The following is a 20298-nucleotide window of genomic DNA, read 5'->3' on the forward strand; positions in this document are numbered from 1 at the left end:
TCAAAGGCTCACGTCTTTCAACGTACCCTACAGTCACTAAGATTTTTACTTTTTGGGCGACTTTACACCAATAGTTGGTTTCCTCTGGTATGAGTCCATTGCTGAGTTCACTGATTAACTGGAGCATTTTCCATTTAGTTCGATTGGTTTTCACACAGAGAAAAATCCAAGCTCACTAAAACGAATCACACTGAGCCATGTGAGAACGTTCACTCAGCTTATTGGTCCTGGTCTTACTACATCAGCTGAATATCAGTCACCCTGAGGACAGGTCTTAAATGCTGTACTGCTTCACACTGCAAAGAAGACATACGAGAGCGCGTACTGAGAACGTACAACCACATACTAGTTGGGTCGGATTGAGGTCAGACCACGTTCTTGCCACAAAGTAACCAGTTCACCTCCTCTAAAGCAGCAGTCCCCACGGTTAAATCGTCGCTGACAAGCCCAAATTTGCAAATAAATTATACTTCAATGAGAACTTATTTATATTTGATCATCGCTCCACATTCATCTGCCAGATTATACACTATATTGCCAAAAGTATTCACTCACCCATGCAAATCATTGAATTCAGGTGGCCCAATCACTTCCACGACCACAGGTGTATAAAACCAAACACCTAGGCATGCAGACTGCTTCTACAAACATTTGTGAAAGAATGGGTCGCTCTCAGGAGCTCAGTGAATGCCAGCGTGGTACCGTGATAGGATGCCACCTGTGCAACAAGTCCAGTCATGAAATTTCCTCACTACTAAATATTCCACAGTCGACTGTCAGAGGTATTACAATAAAGTGGAAGCGATTGGGAACGACAGCAACTCAGCCACGAAGCGAGGTCAGCGGATCCTGAGGCGAATAGTGCACAGAGGTCGCCAACTTTCTGCAGAGTCAATCGCTACAGACCTCCAAACTTCATGTGGCCTTCAAGATTAGCTCAAGAACAGTGTGTAGAGAGCTTCATGGAATGGGTTTCCATGGGCGAGCAGCTGCATTCAAGCCTTACATCACCAAGCGCAATGCAAAGCGTCAGATGCAGTGGTGTAAAGCACGCAGTCACTGGACTACAGCAATGGAGACGTGTTCTCTGGAGTGACGAATCACGCTCCTCCGTCTGGCAATCCGATGGACGAGTCTGGGTTTGGCGGTTGCCAGGAGAACGGTACTTCTAACGGAGCCTAAAACTCTCTGTAAAACTGTTTGTCAACTAGCATTGTACATTATTAACTACATTCTCTGTTGTTTTACCCCGAGGGCATTCTGATGGAAACCTGTTTACCCGCCGAGGTTAAGGATTAAAGTCGAGACTGCCGGGACAACGATGCTGCTCCTGTCAGATGTGACGGGTCTGGAGTAATTGCAACGACAAGAAATCACTACAGACTTTATTGAAGACTAGAGCGGATAACAACTCTATTATTATTTAATTGTTTATTTATCTATTTATTACCAGTTATGACTTTTAGATCATTTAATTCTGTGTTTGTATGATGTGTAAATCATGTATTTATTTAAAGTTTTCTCCAGGCCACCCAAGAAGGATGGGCCCTGCTGAGTCTGGTTCCTTTCAAGGTTTCTTCCTGTAATTTTCAGGGAGTTTTTCCTTGCCACAGTCGCCCTCGGCTTGCTCAACAGGGGTTTTTGTATCTGTTGGTCCTGGATTTTGTAAAGTTGCTTTGAGACAATGTATATTGTAAAAAGCGCTATATAAATAAAGTTGACTTGACTTGACTACTTGTCTGACTGCATTGTGCCAAGTGTAAAGTTTGGTGGAGGGGGGATTATGGTGTGGGGTTGTTTTTTTAGAAGTTGGGCTCGGCCCCTTAGTTCCAGTGAGCCAGGCCTTCTCGTCCAACATCAGTGTCTGACCTCACAAATGCGCTTCTGGCAGAATGGTCAAGAATTCCTTTAAACACACTCCTAAACCTCCCAGAAGAGTTAAAGCGGTTATAGCTGCATCTGGTGGGTCGACACTCGACATCATAATAAACCCTATGGATTAAGAATGGGATGTCACTCAAGTTTATATGCGTGTGAAGGCAGACGAGCGGATACTTTTGGCAATATAGTGTAGCTTCGAAATAAGGCAGCTTTGTAGGCAGCATTTTAAGGCATCCAAGAATTCGAACAGCCTGCTTCTCAGGAGCGTATAGGTTGACGTAAAATGCTGTCTATGCCGTCTAGAGCTCAGTGGGTTTTCAGACCGACCCTATGTCCACTTTGCATAGCCAAATCAACCGCAGGCTACTGGTGCGACCAGAGCTAAGACATAGTTATTTCTGATACCAGTTGAATGTTACTTGTTACCACAGAATCAGAGAACAGATAAAGCAGTGGTGGTAAAATGTAATCGAGACGGAACATACTATATTTAATACATATAAGGTATAATTATGCCAGGCTGCTAGGGTTTAATGTCTGATGGAGGGGGATGGCCAAGGCTCATGACTTCACCCAAAGTATTCACCCAGCATTCACACAGAAGTCCACTGCTAGGAAGCTCAAGTGGCACTTTCGAACATACATGTTCAATTCTCAGCTCTGCTACCGGCAGACTGGGCGACTATAGAGGCTATGATTGGTTGTCTGATGGGTATGAGGGATGCCAAAGCCCGCGACGGATTGGCATCCTGTTCAGAGTGTGTTAACACATTATGTCCAAGTGATTCTGCCAAGCCGGACTCAATCGCGACCTTGACCAGGACTAAGAGGTGGCTTTATTTGTCATATATACTATAAATAAATAAACAAATAGTGACTTTTCCCATTAAAAAATATACACAATTTATAGCATCAGGCAAATGTTCATACCGTTATACACGAGGCACCTAAAGACACCTGCAGAACTCAAGATCTTCAAAAAAAAACCCACACAGACTCTAACAAACAACAATATACAACCACAACAAAGTGACAGCTTCAGATATCAGATGCGTTTGATCTAAACGTTTTCGCGTCCCACCCCCGTATCTGATAGGGTTTTCTCACTGCTGAGCTCAAACATGAGTTCTCAGAACATGCATCGTGACAGGAAGTTCAAACTAACTACACATTTGAGGGGTAGCTTCACCACAGCACATTACACTCAGATTGTCGAGTCTCAGCTCTGCCTGCCGGCTTGGGCAACGATTGGCCTGTTGTTCATACAGGGGTGGGATATTAAGCCCAGATAGGGTCTCTCTCATGACCAATGCAATTACGACCTCTGCTGATTGATTGATGGCGCCTGCACAGAGATGAGAAAAGAGTGCTGTCAGGGTGTGTCTCTCCGTACACAGTGCTGATACGCACTGCACTCGTCAAAGTGTAGGTGACGAAATGCATACGGCTGCTGCCCACTTGTCGGAGGGGGCGTGGGTTAGCCTCGCTCTCCTCAATCAGAGCGGGGATCGGCATTGATGGAGAGGAAGCATGATGCAATCGGGCAATTGGACACGCTAAAAAGGCATAAACAAGGAGAAATGCATAAACAAATAGGTCTGGGTCACGACCCTTGGGTAAGTCATGAGCCAAAAAAAATGGGTTGTGGAGAAAAATAATAATTATTAAATAAACAAATTAACAGGCACATGAACACAGTTAATTTTTACACAAACGCTCCCTTGTGGAGGCATTATGTTACACCTTGTAAACCACAGTGGGACCAGATTGCCACCAATTTCATTAAGGAAATAGTCCACCAACCAAAAACATCCAGCCAACAGCACCCCGTGGGCAGCGTCGTGTGACCACTGATGAAGGTCTAGAAGATGACCAACTCAAACAGCAGCAATAGATGAGCGATCGTCTCTGACTTTACATCTACAAGGTGGACCAACTAGGTAGGAGTGTCTAATAGAGTGGACAGTGAATGGACACGGTATTTAAAAACTCCAGCAACGCTGCTGTGTCTGATCCACTCATACCAGCACAACACACACTAACACACCACCACCATGTCAACGTCACTACAGTGCTGAGAATGATCTACCACCTAAATAATACCTGCTCTGTGGTGGTCCTGGGAGAGTCCTGACCATTGAAGAACAGCATGAAAGGGGGCTAACAAAGCATGTAGACAAAGGGATGGACTACAGTCAGTAATTGCAGAACTACAAAGTGCTTCTATATAATAAGGTGAGTGTAGAAACAATGAGGTGGTTTTAATGTTATGGCTGATCGGTGTTTATTTCCTCTGCTTGCATTTCAACAAGTCTGTGGTAGAGCTCGGAAGAGGAAGTCCAAACTTAAGTAAATGTGGAAACAAATCATGTGGTAGACCAAGTGTAACTCTGGCTGTTTTGCAGTTTTAGAGTATTTAGAAATTTGCCGAAATGAACACAGGGCTAAATCGGCTAGCGGTGCCGCTGCTAACAGGAAGACTGCCACTGTGTGACTGATATACAATAGATTCAGAAAGACCCTGACAACCTGAACAATTCGTTTTGTGTAATTGATTTTGATAGGATGTGATATCTAATTGGCATTTTCCCCCCATCGAACAGAACAGAAAGACCCTTGTGGCACAGATTGTTGTCAGGTGCATCCTGTTTGCCTTCACAACCTTGAGATGTGTCTAGAACCCAACTGGAGTTCACTTGCTGCAATTCGACCCCATAATTTACATTGTACTGTCAGGACAAAACCCAAAAAGTCATGTAGTCCGATACCCTGTCTGTGGAACCCCATGATCAAATTATGGAAATATATCAGGGGCAAGAGACCATGGTGACCTTGATAAAGTTACAATGGAAGGAACTTGGCCCAATCTTACACCATCTTGGCACAGTCTTATACAATCTTACACAATCTTGGCACAATTTTAATCTCTCAAGGGAAGGAACTTGGCACAACCTTGAACAAGCCTTCAAGCCAAATTGGGCGTCTGGGCAGCAAACACCTTGGTCAGAAATGCAAAAAAAGAACCCAATGGTTGATCTAAAAGAGTTCCAAAAGTCCAGTGCAGAGATGGGAGAGCCTAATGGATGGACAACCATCCCTGCAACACTCTGTTACTCTGGCAGAGTGGCAGGACAGGGGATACTGTTAAGTATCCAACAAGTACAATCTTAATCTTTCAATGGAAGGAACCTGGCACAACCTTCAACAAGCCAAATTGGACGTCTGGGCAGCAAACACCTTGGTCAGAAATGCAAAAAAGAGCCCAATGGTTCCTCTTAAAGAGTTCCAAAAGTCCTGTGCAAAGATGGGAGAGCCTAATGGATGGAAGGAACGTGGCACAACCTTGAACAAGCCAAAAGTTACAATTTAAAGAACTTGGCACAATCTTGGCCCAGTCTTGGCACAATCTTAATCTCTCAATGGGATGAACTTTGGCACAACCTTCAACAAGCCTTCAAGCCAAATTGGACATCTGGGGAGCAAACACCTCGGTCAGAAATGCAAAAAAGAGCCGAATGGTTCCTCTTAAAGAGTTCCAAAAGTCCTGTGCGGAGATGGAAGAGCCTAATGGATGGAAGGAACTTGGCACAGCCGATTCCCAGGTAGAGCGGTCAGGGTGCTTTTATTTCTGGAGCCCCCTGTATCTGTGTGGGTTTCAAAAATGAGCTACAAAAAATTGGCCCAAGTGTGTGTGTGTGCTTGCCCTGAAAAATATTTAAATACTGTATGTATATAATAATATACAAATGGCTAAAAAGTAAAAAAAATTAATAAATAAAAATGATATGTATTTTCTTATTTTTTTTTATATATTTAAACAAAACCACCAACTGGGGGTGTTTAGGTGTGAAAGTACATTAAGATGTTTAGTGAGTACCAGTTGTCATGAAGCTCAGTGGTGTTTTAAATATGGCATAGATATAAGCGTGTGGGTTTGCAGGTTAAAGTTAGCATTGACTGTAAATGACGGTTAAAGGAAATTGCTAAAATTTGCATGTCTATTCAGCTACTGAGCAGTCATTCCGTTTTATCAGAGCCTAAATCCGAATATTAGATGAGCTTTGTGATTTATCTGATGAGCCAAGCATCCCGTTCCCTGTCGGCGTAAAACTTGGAAGCAGGTCACATGACACTTTAAGGCCACTTTAATACTGTAAAACGTCTTTGGTCTTGGGAGCAAATGGTAGATTATTTTTCTTTCTCACATGCAGACCATAGATCGGCACACCCAAGACTGCACCCGTGCACCAGATACAAGAGCGCACCTACTAAAATGACCTCAGATTCATGCTAAACAGGATCTGCGACGACCTCGGACATTTCGTTCTCACTGTGTGGCATAAATTTAGAAATAATGCTGAAGTGGGTCTATACTTGTAAAATGACGCACTGTGTAAAGATGAATCAGTAACACGGGCAGTTACTCTCACACAATGAACATGAACAGTCAGATTTAGCCTGGTTTGGATATTTTGAGTTAACAAGTTATCTATTACCTCTATTGTCTCGGCCAGAGCGCTAACACCTCACTGTCCATTTTATCAGCTCCACTTACCATATAGAAGCACTTTATAGTTCTACAATTACTGACTGTAGTCCATCTAATTCTCTGCATACTTTGTTAGCCCTCTTTCATGCTGTACCTACAGAGCAGGTATTATTTAGGTGGTGGATCATTCTCAGCACTGCAGTGACACTGACATGGTGGTGGTGTGTTAGTGTGTGTTTGCTGGTATGAGTGGATCAGACACAGCACCTCTGCTGGAGTTTTTAAATACCGTGTCCACTCTATTAGACACTCCTACCTAGTTGGTCCACCTTGTAGATGTAAAGTCAGAAATGATCGCTCATCTCCACCCTAAATGTGTGAAGGAGCGGTATCGCAGGTCCTTCCTTCCTGCTGCTGTTAGGTCACAGGACACTGCCCACGGGGTGCTGTTGGCTGGATATATTCTTGGTTGGTGGACTATTCTCAGTCCAGCAGTGACAGTGAGGTGTTTAAAAACTCCATCAGCGCTGCTGTGTCTGATCCACTCATACCAGCACAACACACACTAACACACCACCACCAGGTCAGTGTCACTGCAGTGCTGAGAATGACCCACCACCTAAATAATACCTACTCTGTGGGGGTCCTGACCATTGAAGAACAGCATGAAAGAGGGCTAACAAAGCATGCAGAGAAACAGATGGACTACAGTCAGTAATTGTAGAACTACAAAGTGCTTCTATATGGTAAGTGGAGCTGATAAAGTGGACAGTGAGTGTAGAAACAAGGAGGTGGTTTTAATGTTATGGCTGATCAGTGTGTATATGGTTTGATGGACGTTTCGGTGGCTGCTTCTAATTATAAAGGTTTTGTTTAAATATATAAATTATATAAATATTAAATTTGGCTCCCACGACACACAGGTCAAACACTCTTTAGTGTGGAGGCGTATTTACTAAGAAGTAAACAGTAGGAGTGTGGATATATAACCCAGCGTTTTTTAACCTTGGGGTCAGGACCTTGTGGCGCCGCCTAAGACGCAGACGGGGTCGGCTTAGAGTTTTGCAAAGCATAAATATAAAATCGTAGGCAGAATTATACCTCACTACAGAACAGACGTGTTGCCAAATCCACTCGGATTCATTTATTTTTCCCACTTGCTAATTTTACGCTGCACATCAGCGCACAAACAACTTTGATCGCACACTTATTGTTTTTTTATATATATATATTTTTTTCTTTATTTATGCATTTTCTCCCTTTTATCTCCCTTTTAGAGCGTCCAATTGCCCGATTGCGTCATGCTTCCTCTCCTCCAATGCCGATCCCTGCTCTGATTGAGGAGAACGAAGCTAACCCATGCCCCCTCCAACTTGTGGGCAGCAGCCATATGCATCAGGGCAGTGACAGCTCAGTGGTTAAGGTACTGGACTAGTAATCAGAAGGTTGCCGGTTCAAGCCCCACCACTGTTGGGCCCCTGAGCAAGACCCTTAACCCTCAACTGCTCAAAATCATGTTCATGTCATAATTGTAAGTCGCTTTGGATAAAAGCGTCTGCTAAATGCCGAAAATGTAAATGTAAATCTTATCACCTCCACTTTGAAGAGTGCAGTGCAGCTCAGCCCTGTGTACGGAGAGACACACACTGACACTCTTTTCTCATGTGCAGGCGCCATCAATCAGCCAGCAGAGGTCGTAATTGCATTAGTTATGAGAGAGAGACCCTATCCGGCTTAATCCCACCCATATCTGAACAACAGGCCAATCGGTGTTCATGTGGCCGCTCACCCTCAGCCGGCAGGCAGGCAGAGCTGAGATTCGATACAATGTATTCGAGATCTCAGCTCTGGTGTTCAGCATGTGTTTTCACCGCTGCGCCACCTGAGCGGCCGATCGCTCGCTTATTGTTGCATTTTTGGACATTGTATCATTAAACCCCTCGTCACTTCTCGCGTGTGGCTTCGTGAGGAAATGCAGTTTGGGAGACCAGATAGACTCGCCTGCGATACCTCATGGTGATAGATGGTGTAGTGTGTGACTCCCTATCGCCGATCAGTCGTGTAGTGTGAAATCCACAACGACTTAAAAGCCTCCCGATTGCAAGAGATCCAGTCGTGTAGTGTGAACTGTACAGCGATCTGACGACTTGGAAAGTCGTGTAGTGTGAACTTGGCATTATACAAATATAATACAAAAAACACTAAAATACAATCAAAAAACAGTTAAAAATCAATAGAAAAATACAACAAAACCTGCACTTTACCTTTACTTCTTTATTGTTTCCTTATGCTTCTTAATTGTGGAGATGCTATCTTGAAATACCGTATTCCTTTTAGTAAAGGAACATTCACATGAGAAGTGACAAAACCGCTTTTGCACTGGTGGTACACAAAGCATAACGTGACTTATTGTACTAAAACAACAAGCAAATAATTGTATTAGTCAAGAGAACTTACGAGCAGTAATAATTAAGAGGAGTTTAGAGTTCCTGTGTCGTTCTTTTAATACAATAAGTCACGATAAGCGTTTTAGACTCTCGGAAAAGCTGATTTTTACCATTTCTCAGCACCCCGAGCTATAACGCAAGTTTAAAAGTGAAACAGTGAGGAAAATTCAGATAAACACAGATACATGTGGAGCTTTCAGGGTGAATTCGACTGTTATTCAACACAAATGCAGATTCGTCTCATATTAGCACTTTGATGACATTTTAAGGCACCGCTTAAGCCGAGCGCTGAACAAAGCGCCTGTTCATTGTGAGTTTAGGGGCAGAAATTTCTCCAAAAAATTCGTTAAGTTACAAGGGGGACGCCAAGTCACAAGGTACCACTGTATTACGGATTCATTTCATTTCTCATACCGATCGACTACGATGCCTCACCTCGGCTGCGAGTTCTCCTCGTACATGCGCTCCTTTCCCTCCTTGAACAGGCTGATGGTCTGTTTCGTCTTTTTCGTCAGGTTCTCCATGAAGACGCGGAAGTATTCGTTGTCGCCCAGCGTCTCCATCTTGCCCTCGTAGCGAGACAGGATGGTGCGAAGATGCTGATAGGTGTCGGGCAGCAGGTCCAAGATGTACGGAGGACTGTTCTTAAGAGCCAGTTTTGGATTCTGGCATAATCGCACCACCTGGGGAAAAAAAGGATAAAGGTTCATTCATTTAGACCACATATAATACACATCGTATCGAATCTCAGCTCTGCCATCCGGCTGGGCGGGGCGGCCACATGAAAAATGATTGGTTGTTGTTCACAGGGTGGGATAAGCCGGACCAGTGTTCCTCATAACTGGTGCAATTACGACCTCTGCTGGCTGATTGAGTTGGGGAATAATACTGATCAGGGTGTGTCTCTCCGTGCACAAGGCTGATCCGCATATGAGCTCGCCTCGTGCGGGTGAAAAGATGCAGTCGGTACTGCGCACGTGTCGGAGGGGGCGTGTGTCAGTTGCGAAGCTCCTCAGTCAGCAGTGGAGAGTTGTATCAGTAGAGGTGAAGCGTAACGCAATCAGGGTAATTGGATACGACTAGATTAGGGGAGAAAATGACGTTATATGGGGCGCTCAGCTCACCAGTGTTCGATAAAATGGACAGCGAGTGTAGAAACCAGGAGGTGGTTTTAATGTTATGGCTGATCGGTGTATACACCCTAAAATTGCCTGTGTTTGTAGGAGGGAAGCTGTTTGCTGCATTATGCGAGCTTCAGGACTGGGGGTGGAGAGTCATGTGAAGCTTAATGTGGCTTTCCTTACACAATACTGCTTTGAGTGGGGACCCAACATTGGCAGGTGATAAAAAGTGGTCACAGACTGAACCTGGGGGGAGGGGGGAGCTCTAAGTGATCAGATCAGGGGTTGTGCAAACAGTAGTGGATTCACAATTGGGTATTGAAAATAAATTCAAAGAAATTAATTAAATAAATAAAAATAAATAAATAAGGTCATTAAACTAATTAAAAAATAAATTAAATAAATAAAAATAAATAAATAAATAAAATAGATAAATGAAAAAATAAATTATAAAAAAAAAAAATAATAATAATGTAAAAAAAAAAAAAAAAAAGTGTGTAAAAATCTGGTACTAAACCTAAAAGCACAAATTAATTATTACGCATGTATTTGTGCATTTTAAGTGTGCTGTGCTACAAAGGAAATTGCACAAAAATGCTTGTCTCAAAGAATTCAGCATTTCAACCCTAAAAAAGCAATTAAAAAGGAGCAAAAAACACAAAATCACACCAACTCAAATTAGAATAAGGAAGTGTAGCAAGAGCTGGGTCAGTTCTCATCCTCAGTGTCAGCATTTGGTTTATTTTAAGGTCTTGTGCTTCCCTATTGACCCTTTCGTCTCGTTAATCATCCTGGCTTGGAACCATCACTGAGAGTACACTGACAGGTATCTATCAAAAATGGTCCAAGGAAGGAACAGTGGTAAACCGGCGACAGGGTCATGGGCGGCCAAGGCTCAATGATGCACGTGGGAAGCGAAGGCGATCAAACAGACGAGCTACTGTAGCTCAAATTGCTGAAGAAGTTATTCCTGGTTCTGATAGAAAGGTGTCAGAATACACAGTGCATCGCAGTTTGTTGCGCATGGGGCTGTTAGGACAGTGGTCATAATGTTATGCCTCATCGGTGTATATACATGTACTGTACAGTGAAGCTCTTTTTCCTTACATATTTTAGATTTTTAGGAATTTGGGGTCAGAGCGCAGGGGCGGTTATTGCACACCGTCCCTGGAAGGACCCAACAGTGGGTGCATGGCAGAGCCGGGATGCAAACCCACAACCATTCAGTTGGTAATCCACAGTTCTACCCACTGCTAGCAAATCCAGCAAAAAAAAGACTATGAAGCAATCTTATCTGCAGCTGTGATTGGGTTTTAGAGGAACCCACCACACGCTGCGAAGTTTACGACTGACCCCGTGTGACGTTCGTATCCACGCTTTCAAGTTTATGCAATCTTAAAACGTTACTTACTGACAAGCGGGAGATAACCGCTGTCAAAACATGTCCGCCAATTTATCAGCACGCGTGCATGCGGCTGCACGGAGAGACGGACGTATTATCTCACTCTTACATATATGTCCGCGTGTCCACGGGCACGCAAACGCTTCCGGAATAAGGTTTTTTTTTTATTGTTTGGTACATTTGGATACGAATTTGGGATAAAACTTACCATAAATTGGGTTTATTGGCCATTTTTGACTAGTAATCAAAAGGTCGCTGGTTCAAGTCCCAGTACTGCCAAGCTGTCACTGTTGGGCCCTTGAGCAAGGCATATGTAAGTATATATACTAATCAGCCATAACATTAAAACTAGAGATGGGACGATCGATCGGCTATGAATCGGTATCGGCCGATTTTTAATCAAAATATGCTATCGGCGATCGGCGATATTTCCTAAATGTAGCCGATCCGATCGTGTGATATATAAAAGATCATGTTAAGTTAACAGCTCAGTGGATTGATCCAGACTTTGAGCTACGAAGCACCAACCATCACATCACCATTCATCAACAATCGTACAGAAACCACAGTGAAAGCTCTTCATGACCTAAAATAACATGATTAACGTTGTGCATCATACATACGATGTAATTTTGCTGATTGTAATATTTACTTTAAAAAGATAATTCAGCCGCTCAGGTGGCGCAGCGGTAAAGTACGCTAGTGCACCAGAGTTGGGTTTCTAGACACATCGTATCGAAACTCGGCTCTGCCTTTCCGGCTGGGTTGGGCGGCAGTATGAACAACGTTTGGCTGTTGTTCATGGGTTTAGCGGGTAGTCGGAGCATTGGTTCTCATAACTGGTGCGACTGCGGCCCCTGCTGGTTGACTGATGGCGCCTGCACAGGGCTGAGGAATAACATTGAGGGGAGTGTGACCCTCCGTGCGCAGTGTCTCTCGGTGTATGAACTCGGCTCGTGCGGGTGTAAAATGCAAGTCTGTACCGATTGCGTGCCGGAGGGGGCGCAATTCGGTTGAGTGGCGTCCTCAGTCAGCGGTAAGGGGTTGAACCAGTATAGAGGACATAATCAGGGTAATTGGATATGACTAGAATGGGGATAAAAATTGTAAATCGTAAGCGGTTCTTACTTGTGATGTAGATGAGAACAGAAAATGTTACAGAGCCAATCAGAGGCAAAAGTTTATTCATTACCAAATTCGTTAGTTCAGGATCATCTGCTGAACTTTTAGCTCCTTAGACGGAACGAGTCTGACGGTCGGTTACAGATCTGTGGTAATAGCGGTTTAATTACGCTTTTTAATGAAGCTTTTTAATGTAAGAGAGTCACACAAAATGTTCTGTAGTAGTTGGTGTTTATTTAAAACCACGACATTTAATTAATAACAGTAAACACGGAGAGATAACTGAGAAGAGAAACTTACGCTTCGCGAAAAATGACTCGTGAATCAATGAATCACTTATAGCGATACAGTGAACAAAGCGTCTCTTCTAAAGGCGCACACACACACGCGCGCGCTGCTCCGGTTTATCTTCACTGTGAGGCTCTTTTTAAGTTTATTTATTTTATTTACTGCTAACCCCCCGCCCCCCCGATCGCAATCGGCTATCGGCCGATGTCCCTGAAAGGAGATCGGAGATCGGAATCGGTGCCAAAAACCCCGATCGTCCCATCTCTAATTAAAACCACCTCCTTGTTTCTACACTCACTGTCCATTGTATCAGCTCCACTTACCATATAGAAGCACTTTGTAGTTCTACAATTACTGACTGTAGTCCACCTGTTTCTCTGCATCTTAAAGAGGACCAACTCAAACAGCAGCAATAGATGAGCGATCGTCTCTGACTTCACATCTACAAGGTGGACCAACTAGGTAGGAGTGTCTAATAGAATGGTCAGTGAGTGGACACAGTATTTAAAAACTTACACCAGCACAACACACACCACCACCATGTCAGTGTCACTGCAGTGCTGAGAAAATGGACAGTGAGAGTAGAAACTAGGAGGTGGTTTTAATGTTATGGCTGATCAGTGTCTCTACACAGTTACTCCAGGAGGATATAAAGGACCCTGACTGCTCCACCTGGGAATCAAACCCAGAACCTTCTTGCTGTGAGACGACAGTGCTACCCACCTAGCCACCATGCCCCCTATTATTAAATAAAAAGAAGTATAAAAGACTCTTTCTGGTGAAGATATGGCAACCAGTTAGGTTTTCACAAAGGTGATATTATCACTTCTGCTTTATAACCCTTTTCCCTAAATAAATACATTTACGTTTCCTTTTTTTACTTAAGAATAAAATAAATCATTATGCCAAATAAGAAATTCACACACACTAGATGTTATTGACATTTGAAGTGTTAATCAAACAGAAGCTACACAGTTTCTTCATCCCCTACCAGACCGAGCTCACATGTGTGGAGCTCTTGTTCATCAACCAACATCACAGCTCAGCAATTCTGGCTGAACATGAACTGAGCACGATTGAGGAACTTCTCACTTCTCATGGTGGTTTTGTAAGTTAAGATTTAGTTCTGCTTTTTAAAACCCATGAACAAACTAAAAACTTCTTTGATATATTAAATAAAATCAGTTTTTGTTTTGTTGTTAATTTATGAGTCGAGAGAGTGTACAGGAACGGATGAAACTACTTAGCGGATTCAGAGTGAGCCGAGCGGGTGAATCTTTAACTCTGACTTGTGTCAGTCACCAGAAACGCTTGTTTTCTTTACTTGTGCATCAGTGAGAATCGCACCGGAAACACGGGGTCAGCAGCTAACCACAATTCTTTCCATGAACTGCAGCTTTAAGTGAAGCATTACAACAGACAGCAAGAATTTTAACAAAGCAAAAATGGAGCGAATGAGAATATAGTACAATTATTTTGTTTCATTCTAAACAAAAGCAGATAAATGAGCTCGTATTTAGTTTACTGACTACTGTTTACTAAATTCAGCGATAAACTTGATATAAGGTATAGGACTTACCCCCCCCCCCTCCCCCCCAATCTAGTCGTATCCAATTACCCTGATTGTGTTACGCTTCACCTCTACTGATACAACCCTCCACTCCTGACTGAGGAGCTTCGCAACTGACACACGTCCCCTCCGACACGTACGTTGTACCGACTACATCTTTTCACCTGCACGAGGCGAGTTCATATGCGGATCAGCCTTGTTCACAGAAAGCCACACCCTGATCAGCATTATTCCCCAACTCTGCGCAGGCACCATCAATCGAGCAGAGGTCGTAATTGAACCTGGTCCTGCTCATCCCACCCTGTACAACAGCCAATGGTCATGGTCACAGTGATGTATCTGATTAGTGGAGTTTTGCTAGAAAATTGTGTGTAATGTAGTACTTTATTGGAACTTAACTGGGACTTAATTAGGACTTTATTGGGACATAGGCAGTCACCCAGGCTTTGTGATGTATAGAAATGCTTTAAAAGCGATTTAATCTCATTTTTTGGTCAAAATGGGTAATAATTGGTCAACAAAGATGCTAAAAAAGTTATGGTCGGAGTGCATTTATGGCATACACACAGCAAACGGTACCTGCCTGAATACTCGGCTAAAACAGTGAGATGATCTGTTGACTTTGATTTGGGACATGGGTTTCAAAAAATATGGTTTGGGTCCACTTGCCCCCTTATAGGGAAAAGTTATTGCAAATTTGTCCCAAGTGATTCTGACAGATAGGGATCAACAAAACACTGATTCACATTTCTAACCGGCCAATTTCTGTTTACAGTGGTACCTTGAAACTCAACATAAATTGGTTCTGTAAGTGGCGTTGAGTTTCAAGGTATTTTTTCCCATAAAAATGTATGGGAAACCTGTTAATGCGTTCCATGGTCCTGTTGACTTGCATATATTTTAGGCTAATGTAAAATAATGGGGTTGTTTTTGACATGTATATACTGAAAATAACACAAATATAATATAAAAACACTGAAATAAAAAGCTGATTCTTACAATTTCTCAGAACCCCGAGCTGTAACACAAGTTTAAAAGTGAAACAGGAGGAAAATCCAGCTAAACACAGATACATGTGGAGCTTTCGGAGTGAATCTGACGGTTATTCCACACAAATGCAGATTCGTCTCATATGCACACTTTGATGGAGTATTACCGCACCGCTCTAGCCGAGCGCTGAACATAGCAACCTTTCATTGTTAATTTGTTAATTTTTAGAAAGCAAACTGAACATGTTGAGTTTAAGGGTACAAATTTTTCAACTAAGGGCATTGAGTTTCAAAGATTTTGAGTTTAGGGGACGTTGTATTACAGTATATTATTGCTTGCCAGACGCCCTTCTACAGTGGTTTAACTAAATGTCAGCTGTTTAAAAATATTTTGAGGCGTACACTAGTGCAGCCTTTAACGCCTGTAATAAAAAAAAAAAAGTAATCAAATGAGTCATCATTTCATTTGTAGAACTACTATCTTAGAAAGAGTTGCAAAGGGTCCAGTTCCAAAAATGTCTTTGTAGACACCCAGCCAGCTAATAGCACCAACATAGCCTTTGGCTTGCTCAACATGGTTTTTTGGTCTGTTGGTCCTGGAGTCTGTAAAGTTGCTGGTTTAAAGAATATACACCGATCAGCCATAACATTAAAACCACCTCCTTGTTTCTACACTCCACTTACCATATAGAAGCACTTTGTAGTTCTACAATTACTGACTGTAGTCCATCTGTTTCTCTGCATGCTTTGTTAGCCCCCTTTTATGCTGTTCTTCAATGGTCAGGACTCTCTCCAGGACCACCACAGAGTAGCTTTATTTAGGTGGTGGATCATTCTCAGCACTGCAGTGACACTGACATGGTGGTGGTGTGTTAGTGTGTTGTGCTGGTATGAGTGGATCAGACACAGCAGCGCTGATGGAGTTTTTAAACAACTCACTGTCACTGCTGGACTGAGAACAGTCCACCAACCAAAAATATCCAGACAACAGCGCCCCGTGGGCAGCGTCCTGTGACCACTGATGAAGGTCTGTCTAGAAGATGACCAACTTAAACAGCAGCAATAGATGAGCGATCATCTCTGACTTTACATCTACAAGGTGGACCAACTAGGTAGGAGTGTCTAATAGAGTGGACGGTGAGTTGACACGGTATTTAAAAACTCCAGCAGCTCTGCTGTGTTTGATCCACTCATACAGCACAACACACACTAACACACCACCACCATGATCCACCACTTAAATAATACCTGCTCTGTGGGGGTCCCGACCATTGAAGAACAGGGTGAAAGCAGGAACTTTCTTGTTCCAGGACGACTGTGTCCATGTGGTCACAAAGCAAGATTAATAAAGACATGAAGAAAAGCCCTGACCTCAGCACCACTGAACAGCTCTTAAATGAACTGGAACTTCAATGAGGCTTTCTTGACCAACATCTTGCCTAGTTATACAAATGTTCTTTTGACTAAATGGGCAGAAATTCCTACAGACATGAAAAGCCTTAAAAATGAGATGTCCAACAAGCTCATAGTCAGTTGTCCGAATACTTTTGGCCATAGAGTTCTGACCCTGACAATTCAAACTTCTATGTATGGCATTCCAAAGCAACATAAAGCAACTAAGAGTTCCAAGACCTCATTAGCAAACAGGAACTGTAGTCACAACTGAAAGGTCACTGACAAATATAACACACTTTAATAAATACCAAATGTCCCAAATGTACAGCCACAAAATAAACCACATAAAATTGTAAATATAGAATAGCAGACGCCTTTATCCAAAGTGACTTACAGCACAGTGACAGTATACAATCTAAGCAATTGCAGGTTAAGGGCCTTGCTCAAGGGCCCAACAGTGACAACCAAGCAGTGTGACTTGAACCAGTGACCTTTTGATTACTAGTCCCGCACCTTAACCACTAGGCTACAACTACCCCTCATGTCATGAGATGGAAAATGATTGTTTGGAAGCCAGGTGCACCCTATGGTGCAAACACTACGATGAAATGAATCAGAAGTGGTCCGATGACCACTAGGATAAAATCCACCCCCTTGCTGGCTTAATAACTAGATTTTAATACCATTTACCAATTATTTTGTCCATCTTTTGCAAACACCGCTCCAACACGGACTGATCTGAAGTGCTATTCATTTATTTACATTCATGTTGATCAGTTTAACATCAAACACAGTCATGGACAATTTGGTATCTCCAATTCACCTCACCTGCATGTCTTTGGACTGTGGGAGGAAACCGGAGCTCCCGAAGGAAACCCAGTGCTACCCACTGTGCCACCCTTAAGCACCCTATAAGCTGTCAACAATTGTAAACCTCAAAACCCGGCGTTCCACAGAACATGCGAACTCCACACAGAAAGGACCCGGACCGCCCCACCTGGGGATCGAACCCAAGACCTTCTTGCTGTGAGGTGACTGTGCTACCCACCGAGCCGCCCTTAAGCACCCCTATAAGCTGTTCAACAATTGTACGTCATGTTTTACACACTTCGGTTGCATTTAGGGTTATCAGTTCACAAGTTTAATATTAAACACAGTCATAGACAATCCTGTATCTCCAATTCACCTCACCTGCACGTCTTTGGACTGTGGGAGGAAACCAGAGCTCCCGGAAGAAACCCACACAGACACAGAACATGCGAACTCCACACAGAAAGGACCCGGGCCTTCTTGCTGTGAGGCGACAGTGCTACCCACCGGGCCGCCTTTAAGCACCCCTGTAAGCCGTTCAACGATCGTACATGATTAGATGGAAACGTCAAGAATCTACAGGTCAAATGACTCTTTTGCATGCTCGTATGGTAGATCATTTGGAAGCCAGGTGCACCCTATGGTGCAAACACTACTAAATTAATCACAAGTGGTCTGATGACCACCAGGATAAAATCAGGACTAATAACTGGATTTTAATACCGATTATTGATTATTTTGTCCATCTTTTGCAAACACCACTCCAACGCGGACTGATCTGAGGTGCTATTCATTTATTTACTATTGATTAGGACTTTAACGTCATGTTTTACACACTTAGATTACATTTAAGTTCATCAGTTCACAAGTTTAATGTCAAACACAGTCATGGACAATGTTGTATCTCCAATTCACCTCACCTGCATATCTTTGCACTGTGGGAGGAAACCGGAGCTCCCAGAGGAAACCCAGTGCTACCCACTGAGCCACTGAGCCACCCTTACGCACCCTATAAGCTGTCAACAATTGTATGTGATGAAATGGAAACCTTAAAACCAGGAGCTCCTGGAGGAAACCCACACAGAGAGGACCCGGACCGCCCCACCTGGGGATCGAACCCAGGACCTTCTTGCTGTGAGGAGACAGTGCTACCCACCGAGCCGCCCTTAAGCACCCCTATAAGCCGTTAAACGATCGTACATGATGAGATGCAAACGTCAAGAATCTACAGGTCAAATGATTGTTCTACATGATCATATGGAAGATGATCATTTGGAAACTAGGTGCACCCTATGGTGCAAACAGTACTAAATTAATCACAAGTGGTCTGATGACCACCAGGATCAAATCGACCCCCGTGCAGGACTAATAACAGGATTTTAATACCGATTATTGATTATTTTGTCCATCTTTTGCAAACACCGCGTTAACACGGGGTGATCTGGAGCGCTCTTCAGTGTTAGCGCGATGGCCCGGACTGTTTAGCAAGCAAGCTAGCGGGCCATCGTGTTACCATTTGCCAGGCTTTCTGATCCCGATCGGATCGATGTATTCCGCTTACCTTATCCATAAGTTTCCAGCACTTCTCCACCGTCTTTTTGTCCACGGCTCCGGGCTGATTATGGGAGTGGTGAAGGTGATGGTGAGGCTGAAACGCGTCCTTCATCATGCCGATCAGCCCGCCGCCTTTCTTCGGATTTCCAGCCATGTTTTAAAGCTTATCGGACACAAGAGCGCGTGTGTTCCTGCTCAGTCCCGGGGCAGCGGTCCGAATCTTAAACCCCCCGGTGAGGACAGCGCCCGAGCAAGGGTCCTTCTTCGGGGGGGGGGGGGAAACAGCTTCACCGAGGCAACGCTGCCATTAAACCCCCGTCATGTGCAATAGCGCAGAACTGCACCAGTCTACCCGCTAGGAGAAAACAGCTCCGCTTTATTCAAGCTGGCACCGCCGCCACTGATTCTAACCTAAACAAACCCAAATCTATTTCGGCTTTAAACTGCACCCTGTGTGCACCGCTTCCCTTTCCTCATTCGGTCCGTTGTAACGGGAAGTTCAGTAACATCTACTGCAGCCTCGCACACACAAGCTGTGAAGCCTCAAGCCAGCCGGAAAAAGCCCAGCTCGTTCCTTTCAAAATAAAAGTGCTACACCGTGTTGTGACGTCACACTTTTACATAGCTACAGTGGTACCTTGAAACTCGACGTCAGTTTTTTTTTTTTTTTTTTTTTTTTTTTAAATCTATTTTCCCCCACTTTCCCCCCCCCCCCAATTTTTCTCCCCTATTCTGGTCGTGTCCAATTACCCTGACTGCGTCCTCTATACTGATTCGACCCTTCACCGCTGACTGAGGACGCCTCTCTACTGACATGCCCCATCCGGTACGCAATCAGTACAGACTGCATTTTTCACCTGCACGAGTCGAGTTCATACACTAATGGACGCGAACTCCACACAGAGAGGACCCGGACCTTCTTGCTGTGAGGAGACAGTGCTACCCACCGAGCCGCTCTTAAGCACCCCTATAAGCCGTTCAACGATCGTACATGATGAGATGGAAACGTCAAGAATCAACAGGTCAAACGATTGTTCTACATGATCATATGGAAGAAGATCTTTTGGAAACTAGGTGCACCCTATGGTGCAAACAGTACTAAATTAATCACAAGTGGTCTGATGACCACCAGGATAAAATCTACCCCCGTGCAGGACTAATAACAGGATTTTAATACCGATTATTGATGATTTTGTCCATCTTTTGCATACACCGCGTTAACACGAACTG

The 20298-nt window shown here is 43.6% G+C and overlaps 1 protein-coding gene across 1 annotated transcript in view; it reads right to left on the minus strand.

Moving 5' to 3' along the window:
- cbl (Cbl proto-oncogene, E3 ubiquitin protein ligase) overlaps window positions 1–19447 on the minus strand; it is a 39839-nt gene extending 20392 nt beyond the window's left edge. The window contains exons 1-2 of the mRNA XM_063016859.1: window positions 19076–19447; window positions 9253–9500 (exon numbers count right to left, since the gene is read on the minus strand). Of these exons, the coding sequence (XP_062872929.1) occupies window positions 9253–9500; window positions 19076–19222 (395 nt within the window). The 5' untranslated portion in view covers window positions 19223–19447. The remainder of the gene's footprint in view (window positions 1–9252; window positions 9501–19075) is intronic.
- Window positions 19448–20298: the final 851 nt, after the last annotated feature.

This window comes from Trichomycterus rosablanca, chromosome 20 (genome assembly GCF_030014385.1).
Source record: "Trichomycterus rosablanca isolate fTriRos1 chromosome 20, fTriRos1.hap1, whole genome shotgun sequence".
Taxonomy (NCBI): Eukaryota; Metazoa; Chordata; class Actinopteri; order Siluriformes; family Trichomycteridae; genus Trichomycterus; species Trichomycterus rosablanca.